General features: G+C 49.0%; 2 protein-coding genes across 2 annotated transcripts; both read left to right on the forward strand.

Moving 5' to 3' along the window:
• Window positions 1–49: 49 nt before the first annotated feature.
• On the forward strand, window positions 50–3,846 carry RPL35A (ribosomal protein L35a). The gene is made up of 5 exons (XM_050307879.1): window positions 50–121; window positions 405–447; window positions 1,727–1,879; window positions 2,873–3,017; window positions 3,788–3,846. Exons 2-5 carry the CDS (start codon window positions 437–439, stop codon window positions 3,809–3,811), a joined length of 333 nt encoding a protein of 110 aa, XP_050163836.1. The 5' UTR covers window positions 50–121; window positions 405–436; the 3' UTR covers window positions 3,812–3,846.
• A 354-nt stretch (window positions 3,847–4,200) lies between these two features.
• On the forward strand, window positions 4,201–7,644 carry LOC126636060 (uncharacterized). The gene is made up of 4 exons (XM_050307873.1): window positions 4,201–4,205; window positions 5,678–6,268; window positions 6,727–6,860; window positions 7,593–7,644. Exons 2-3 carry the CDS (start codon window positions 5,710–5,712, stop codon window positions 6,831–6,833), a joined length of 666 nt encoding a protein of 221 aa, XP_050163830.1. The 5' UTR covers window positions 4,201–4,205; window positions 5,678–5,709; the 3' UTR covers window positions 6,834–6,860; window positions 7,593–7,644.
• The last annotated feature ends 1,417 nt before the right edge of the window (window positions 7,645–9,061 follow it).

The following is a 9,061-nucleotide window of genomic DNA, read 5'->3' on the forward strand; positions in this document are numbered from 1 at the left end:
CTTCATCTCGGTGCCGCCCGCTCAGGCGGCGCCCGGGCGGCCCTCGGCGGGTCCTCGCGGCGTCCTTCCCGTGGGGCCGCGCGGGGCGGGTCTCTCTGTCCGCCATCTTGGGGCGCTGAGGGTGAGTTGGAGCGGGGCCGGCGGGGCTCGGGCCGGGCAGCGGGGCCGGGGGGGCCGCACCCCCGCAGGGCTCGGCGGCGGGCGCGGGGCTCCCGGGGCTCTCCGGATGGCGCGGTGCAGGCCGGGCAGAGCGCGGGATGGCGCCGATGCGCGGCGGATGGTGCCGACCGCGGGCCGGGGCCCTGGGCCGGAGGCGCCCGGGGCAGCCGCGCTGTGGGGGAGCGGAGGGTCGCGGGGCTCGGGGTGACCCCGCGGGTCCGCTCATCGCTGTGTGTCGTTTCCAGGCCTGCCGGGACCGGCTCTGCGCGGGGACGCCATGACCGGGAGGTGAGTGAGTGCCCGGCGGGGCAGGCTCGCTGCTGCAGCGCTGTTCACATGGGCGTTTTGGGGAGTGTTGAAACAGCGGGCAGTGATCCGTGTTTCTGTGGTTGCTCTGGTTTTCCAGGCTGTCTTCTCTGCCCGGTGTCTTGCTGGGCCCACAGATGTGTGTCCCTATTCCAGAGTTCCTCTCTCGGGCTGTTACAGCTCTGGCAAGGCTGTGCCGCGGTTTCCTTGGCCAGTCAGTAAATGCAGGATATCGATGGTGGTTTTGTTAGCACAGTGTTTGTAAACCTCCAGTGTGCAAGAGAGGCTCGGATATCCTGCTCCCTTGAGTAAGGGAGCTGCTGTGCCGTCGAGATTTTTTATTGATGTAAGGATTGCGTTTGTAAACGAGGGGGGTTGACTGAGCACTCTGTTGCCCAGAGGAGTTGTGGACTCCTCCCTGGAAGTGTTCAAGGCCAAGTTGGATGGGGTTCTGAGCAACCTGTCCAGCGGAAGGTGTCCCTGCCCAGGGCAGGGGGTTGGAACTGGGTGGTCTCTGATGTCCCTTCCAACCCGAACCGTTCAACGGTTCTGTGAATCACAGCTTTGTCTTGACGTTTGTCCGTGGAGTTCATCTCCTGTTCCACACGTGTGGCAGGGAGAACTCGATATCTCAGCTTGATCCTGCTGTATCCCGGGACAGGTGGTGGATGCAGTTGGGACAGATGTGCTGCGTACACGGTGTATGGAGCCGCCTTATAATGGCCTTACCTGCTTCGTCCTCAGGAGTTGGTGTGGAGTTTGTGTGGTGCCTCTGTCCAGGGGATGTGGAGTTGTGTCTGGCTGCCTCCACAGGCTCCAGCTAATTCCTTTGAGGCTACAAATTAGGAGCAGTTCATACTTTTTGTAGGAGTTCCTGTAACACAGGAGGCTGTTTTTCTAGTGTGTAGCCAAAAGCTGTATTTATTCATCACAGTGTCAGTAGACATTTGGAAACATCTACTGATGCTGAAGCACTTCAGCTTTAGTGTAAAACCTGTAGTGTGGTGTCAGAAAGCTGCAAAGTTCTCATAAATACTTCATCATTAGGTACTTGGGTTTCCTCTGTTCACCAAATGTAAGGATTTGCATTGATTTGTAAAGGTGGGGTTTTTCCTCTGCTGAATTTCTACCAGTTTAGTGGTAGAATTAGTTTATAATTATAGTTGGTGGAATTAGTTTCTGCTGAAACAGCACATGGTTTATTTTTACTTTTGTTGTTCTGGAGTGATTTATAACTTGCAGACGTTTTCCATGTCTTCAGGCTGTGGTGCAAGGCCATTTTTGCTGGCTACAAACGTGGCCTCCGAAACCAGCGGGAGCACACGGCCCTTCTGAAGATTGAAGGTGTTTATGCCCGTCAGGAGACAGACTTCTACCTGGGCAAGAGGTGTGCCTATGTGTACAAAGCTAAAAAGTAAGTCACATTTTATTCTTATGTTGAATTAGCCAACTCTTGTGTCAGCTTTTGCACGAGCCAGGATGTGAGCAGGCTGTTCATAGAGCTGTTGTTAGAACAAAAATTAATTGTACTGGATTTATCAACAGAGTATCCTATGGACCACTTTCCTTGCTTAATTTTTTTTTAAAAGTCCTTGGTTATTTTTGCTTTAGTTGGCTGATATGTTTTAATTCAGATAATTATATTCTGTGAAATAATCATTCACTTCATAAATGGTGAATTAAGAGAGCAAATGGGATGAGAAGCAAGTTTTGCCTGAGAGTGGCAGAAACTGAAGGTGGGTTGATAGAGTAAATTGAGGTAAAGTGAATTTGTGTGGAGTTGAGCACTGTGTGCTGTTGAGTTACAATAGAATGATTTTGTGAAGCCTGGAGGAATTTGTATCCTGGCTTTTGTGTGGCCATGTCAGAGAACTCTCTGTGACTTCTGTTCTGCTGCCACTGGCAGATGCCTTGAGAAAAGCAACTTATTACCTTCCACTTCTTTTTTTTTAATTTTGTTGAGTGTAGTTGTTAGTATTCAGAATTGCCTTGAATAAAATTGATTAGATTGTTAACTTGACCACCATCATTTCCAACGTATGGCACATGGCTGTTCACGTAAAGCACTTTATACCATCTGTTCTAATGGCTTAGTTTTCTCATACTTTTGTTGTGCCTGGAGAAATCTTATAAATAAGACTTCAACTCCAATTTCTTTGGAGTTGAAATTTTTCAATATGAACACATTAGCAGCAGTGTTTTCCAAATTTTTGAGCCTGGTAACTTGTTAGGAGTTCTCCAGTGGAGCGCCTGGCAAATTTCACAGGTAAATGAAAGTGGAAGTTGGTCGATTAAAGTTGGCTGTGGAATAAAGTTACTGAGGTGCCTTGAAGAGGCCACGCTGTCCCCGATGGTGACAGCAGAGCCGTGACTGCCGTGCTCAGCTGTTCTTCCCTCTCTTCCCCAGCAACACCGTAACCCCCGGGGGGAAGCCCAACAGGACACGGGTGATCTGGGGGAAAGTGACCCGGGCCCATGGGAACAGTGGCATGGTCCGTGCCAAGTTCCGCTCCAACCTTCCTGCCAAGGCCATTGGACACAGAATCCGGGTGGTAAGTGGATTTGTTTTGAAAACAAGATATTTATTGGCAGTTTTCAGGGTGCCTTTTTATTCCACATACTATGAGGGAACACTCGTGGTTTTGTTCTGTTGGTGTTGTGTACAACGTGGCTCAGTGATAGTGGTCCTTTTGGAGCCAGGAGAGGCTTATTCCTGGCTTCTTGGGCTCATGTAATTTGTCTCATTACCAGGGGCCTGTGTGCTTGCTCAGGTTGTCTGGAAAGGCTCTTCAAGTTCTAGGACTCAGGTCCCTTCTTAAGCTACCTTGATTTTTTTTTCCTGGATCTTTTCCATGTATTTTTGCACCCTTCTACTCCAGTTCCTACCTGTTAATTTTTCTACTGCCTCCCAGATGTTGTAACTGAGGGGAGTGCTGTCCTAACGTGTCCCCCGGTACCTGCTCCACAGTTGGTGTCTTAGCCCCAGGGCTGTAGTGATACTGTACCTTTCGGTCCCTCACCCAGAGTTGTAATGCAGTATTTTCATACTGATGATGTCAAAAGGAGTATCAGAGGAGTGCAGTTAAATCCTGAATCCAGAGTCATGGGAACTGTTGCAGTTGTTGTGCAGGAGGGCTGGCGAAGTCATGCTGCGAGGCACCGAACCATCTGTTGGGCTTTTCCATTGTCACACCTCTTCTCTGTAAACTGGGGGGTTGCTTTTATAGCAGTTGAAGAGATTGATGGTCTAGATTGTAACTGCAAAACTTGTGTTTAAAAACAAGATTTCTAATATGATTTTATCTGGTTTTGTGTTTTACAGATGCTGTATCCATCTAGGATCTAAATTTTTATTGAAAATAAAATGGAGAATCTGTTTAACTTGTGTACATTTCTGGTTTTTATCCCCTCCACCAATTTTGAGCGACTTCTTTCTCAGTAACATATCAGAGTTGACAGCACAGAGATGCTGCTGGGACACGAAGCTGCACAGTGGAACAGGGATTGGACATATTCCTGGTGAGATGTTTGTAGAGCAGGCTGCACTCTGAAGATAAATAACTGCCACCTCTGTGCCTCCTGTCATGGAATCAACATCACACCCGTTTAGCTCATTGCAGGGCTAAACAATAAATGTTTGTAACCTCACAAACTGCACACAACTGTTGTATAGAACATGAGAAGTGTTTTCTTGCTGACCTAGTAGAGGGGAAATTCCTGTATGTGGTACTGAACTGTTGGTGAGTCAAAACTGCGTAATTGTGACATCCTACCCTTAAGGGTGGGATGTCACAGTGGTGGGTCACTAAATCCTAGCCAGGTGCAAGTTCTCTCTCACATCTGAAGATAGCAGTTCCAGTAAAATCCTGAATAATGAGTCTGTTGTGTACCTGGGCAGCTCATGTGCCTGTAGTATCTGCTCTGTGGAATTAATTCAAACACATTCTCATCACAGCTCTGTGGTGCGTGAGTGTTAACACTGGCTGGATTCCTGGCCGGCCTTATCGCATCATCTCATGTGGGGCCAGGATCTTCACATCACTTTCACAGCTCTCTAAGGTTTGTTGAACATTAAGGGTGGTGAAAAACAAGTTTTAAGCCTTGAAGTGCAAGGCTCAGAGGTTCTTAGTACATCCCCCAAAAACACTGGATAGTTCCAAGGGAGGTTTGAGGCAGCTGCAGGTTGTCATGGTTGCTGCTGATGTCATAGTCCCAAAATGACTTGTGGATACCTTGGGAGGACAGTTGCACACATTCTGTGTAGTTCCATCATTTTCAATGCATCCCTAGTCAGGCAGGCAGGTGAGTCCTTGGCTCAACCATCCCTGGGCCCACTCCAGTGCAGTCCCTCCTTCCCAGGAATGTGAGCTTCCTTCTCCCTGCCTGGCCCTGCTGCCAGTATGTGGCAGGGAACCCTCTGAGCTGTTGGCTTTGCCTGTCTCCTGCAGTGGGCTGGTATTTCACAGCTAGTCCTCTTCCTTCTGAAGGAGGTGGAATAGTTGTATGTGGAGAGTGCATTGTTGGGTAAATTGAACTTTCCTTTGAATGAGAATTAGAAAACTGGACCTGTCTGCTCAGTTCAGGTATAGAGGCAATTCTGCTGGACTTGCTTCAAGATCTAATCCTGCCACTGCTGTCCCTGGCAGCAGGAGTGCCAGTGCTGTTGAAAGCTGCATTTTTTTAATGGGGAGAAACTGCAACTTAGGGGATGTTGGGCCAAGTCAAGAAGGCCTTTAGTCTTCCACAACTAGCAGTGGGTTGTACACATAGGATTTAAAGAAAGATGGGTGGAATTTCCAGCTTTAGCCATGACAGAGGAAGGAGAAGGAAACACAGCAAATTTGACTGTAACAACAGGTTGGTAGGCTTGTGGTCACTACCATGTAGCTGGCTTTTGCTGATGAGAATGTAGTAAGGCCTCTTGAGTTTGATGCCTAAAAATACATAATGATCCCTTTTCTTTCTCCTGTCATCTTTTTCTGCTGTACCAGACTGCTGAGGTACAAAGCCTCTTTCTGGGAGGTCCAACATCAAATAGCACAAGGCTGTAATTTTTGAATCTTTGTGTCAAAACTCTGCTATTTCCTTTCATGTTCATTTGTTCCCACCAAACCCAGGGTCTGCTGCTCAGAGCAGCAGGTGCTGCCTGTTTTGAGAACTGTGCTGTGCAACTGCCTTTGCTACAGCAACCCCCTTGCACTCCTTTCCTCAGCAGCACAGCAAGCTGACGTGTGGGAGGAAGCTATGGCATCAAAGGAGCCTGCCTCCTTCGTGGACCGGACCACCTGGGAGCTCCTCAACCTGCTGGACATGCTGGGAAAGCGGAATGGACGGGTGGGAGTAATGGAGGTGGACGATGCCGAATCAAGAGCCCCCTCGTTGCTGGTGGACTTTACTCGGGACCTGTGTGGCACAGGTGACATCAAACATAAGCCACAGCAGGCAGGGAGTGAGGGAAAGGAAGAGGAGGATGTGATTCCGCCACATCTGATTTTTATGCTGTGGCAAGCCAGTGTGTTGAAGAGGCTCATGCAGTGGGATCACTTGGATGAGGCCATCCGGGATGTGAGGAACCTCCTCCCTTGCCTGCCGGATGTGCTGGTGCTTGTGATGATCCGTCCAGACTGCCAGGAGCAGCTGGACCAGGCAGTGAGAGCACTGAGGAGAATGCAGTGTGTGCTGGATGGGGCCCTGCAACTGCCCGTGGAGACGGCGATCTACAGCCCAAGCCAGCCTGGAAGTGTCCTGGAGGCAAAGAGAGCTGCCTGTAGAGCTCTGAGAGAAGCCTTGAACTGCCATGAAGGTAACTGGTGACACAGCTAAACACAGGGCTGGGGGACAGACAGGGTTTTTGGAAACAAAAACATGCACAGGGTGAGCAGGGAGGAGTCTGAGGGACAGTGTAGGTGGAAGTGGTGCTTGGTGGCTGGATTCAGATACAGGAGGAAAGATAAGCTGGACCATGTAGGCAATGTGAGCTGGAAAAAAGAATGAGGGCTTAAGGGTAGGGATGGGGAAGGACCATGTGTCTGAGCCAACTGTGCCCTCTTCTGGCGGCTCTTGCTTGCCCCAAACCACAAGTGGCTACAGAAATGCTGCTCAGTGTAAGAGCTGCAGTTCTGACTCCACTGCTGGGGTTTTCTCTGATGATATTAACAGTTCTTCACTGGAGGGATGGGCCAACCTTTCTGGGTGAGCCACAGGCCAAAGCTTTGAATAGGATGGTGCCAACTGTTCTGTCATTTGTATTTCCTCCCCTAGAAGTCGACTCCCAGGAGCCATTTATTATTTCGCTCCCGGAGCTCAGATATTGCCGTGTTCTGCCTGAACGTAGGCAAGACAAGGTATCAAAGACGGATGGAGAATGAATTCCCTTGGGCAGCAGAACCTGTCAGGTTGGTTTCAGCACTGTTCACCTGCTGTCCTTTTGCAGAACACTTCCCTCCTGGTGCCTTGCTTGTCTGCCCAGGCCTTCTGCATGGATATAATTCATTTTGTGGCTGCTGCCAGAAGGGGACACTGCACCCTCAGCATCACACTGTCCTTGCCACAAACCTTGGAGTTCTTTGCTGCACTGGCTGAACAATCTACCTCAGGAAACTTCTGTCAAAAATCACTGAATTTCTGCTTTGCATGAAATGCCTTGCTCAATTATCAGAATCTCCCTGAAAAACCTGTCCCTAAGAGACCAGCCACCAGCAAAGAGGGAATCACACCAGGCCAGAGGCCTCTGGATTTAAACTGTCCCCAAACTGAGATAGTGAAAGAAACGCAGAGCTAAGACCTAAGACCATGTTTTCCCAAGAAAGCTTGGATGCAGGGGTCTTTGGAACGTAGTTCCCATCAACACAAAGCTCCTGAAACTCCCCAGGGTTCTTCATAGTAGGGAGCTGACCTTACATACAAGTGGATACCAGTAGACCTCTAGCAGGTTTAATTATTGAGATGGGTTATTTTGGATGAGAGGAACTGTGGGAGCAGTGGATTATTTTTAAGTCCAATTACCCACATAAAAAAAATAACTGAACTCATTTCCCATCCTCTCTGGGCATGGCAAGGCACTATGGGTAGCTGCCTGTTTTTGTATTGGGAGTTTAAATGTATTTCTTTTCTGGGTTTTTTTACAGATCTTTTATTGCCCTAAGGTCTTCATTATCATCAAAAGAAGGATTAAAAGCCTGATATTTATCTCATTTCTTTGTGTGTTTGTGTGTATCTATAAGCTTTAAAGCTTATATGTAAGACTACGAAACTCCTGCTGAAGCTGCAGGTTTGTGCAGTATGGTACAGAAGGGGGGGGATTTGGGGGTGGCTCAGAGCCTCTGAACCAATGTTTCTCAGGGAAAAGATCCTCCAAGTTATTTTTCAAATATGGGCTCTTTCCACATCCTTAAGTACAATGTGGCTTTACGAAAAAAAACAACCTTGGTGCGGGTGTTGGGGTAATGCTGGTGCTTGGCAGCCTCTTGGATGAAGTGACCCAATTGCTCTGTTGTGGAAGAGACTGTCCATGAGCGTTCGGGCATCTGAAGAGGAATTCTGCCCTTCACTAGCGAGGACACTGACTTTTGTTTTATGGATGAAGCTAATGCAGAAATAGTTCCCTTGAGTGAATACAAGACGTGCACAGTTCAGGCTGTTTGTGTGTAGGAAGGTTGGTGTTCAGAGCCTCCTGATCAGCACATTAGGACATCTTAAAGCAAGTAGCCACAATGAGGTCCTGTGTTTTTATTATTTCCTGTAGCATCTGAAACATATGGATAACCACCAAAATCCAGGCATAGGCCATGCAGCTCTCAGGTTTCTCCTTTGGCAGCATGTTTCCACTGTGTCCAGGCACTTCTGTGCAGGGTGATGTGCAGCACTGCCAAACACTCCTGGTGAAAGGGGAAAGAAACTTTGAGGCATCTGTTTGAAATCCTGGCCAGGGCCTGGGAGCATGGGAATGCCCTGCAAGGGCAAGTGATGTAGCCACAGGGAAGTGTGGCTGGGATGGATAGGAGAAGAGGCAGAATGCCATGGATGCTCTCGAGCTGCACTCTTGCTTCATTCTCCACCTAATCCTGGGTGGATATATAGGAGTCTTTGAGCTCCCTGCTCTGCTGCTGGGACTGCTCCCCCAACTTGCTGAAGTCCAACAAAGGCAAGTCATGGGACATCTGCTCTTTAAATGCTGAATGCCTTTCTCTCTTTGACTAATGCAGGGTTGGTGGGTTCTCATGTGACAGCTCTGCTGCCAGGCTGGCCAGGAGCAAAGTAGGAACAAAGAACTGTGGCCTAAAACCTCTCCACCCAGCTCAGCTGCAGCCCAAGGAGGAGGCACACCAGCAGGCATCAGGTCTGGCAGCACAACCAGAAAAAAAGGCAAAAAGAGGCAGCGTGGTCCTTGGGTCTGATTTCATATTAATTGCCATTTTTTTAACATCTTCCATTGGAGGATCAAAGAGCAGAGCAGCCTGAGGGGCAGCCTCCATCCATCTCTAAGGTGACAGGCAGAGGTATCCCTCCTATTGTGTGATCAGGACTGACACAACAGTTTGGGCTCCCTGTACATGGCCCTGTGCCAGGGTCCCATCCTCCTCTTCAGCCGTACCTT

The sequence above is a fragment of the Myiozetetes cayanensis genome, unplaced genomic scaffold, assembly GCF_022539395.1.
Source record: "Myiozetetes cayanensis isolate MyiCay16 unplaced genomic scaffold, myiCay2020 scf13, whole genome shotgun sequence".
Taxonomy (NCBI): domain Eukaryota; kingdom Metazoa; phylum Chordata; class Aves; order Passeriformes; family Tyrannidae; genus Myiozetetes; species Myiozetetes cayanensis.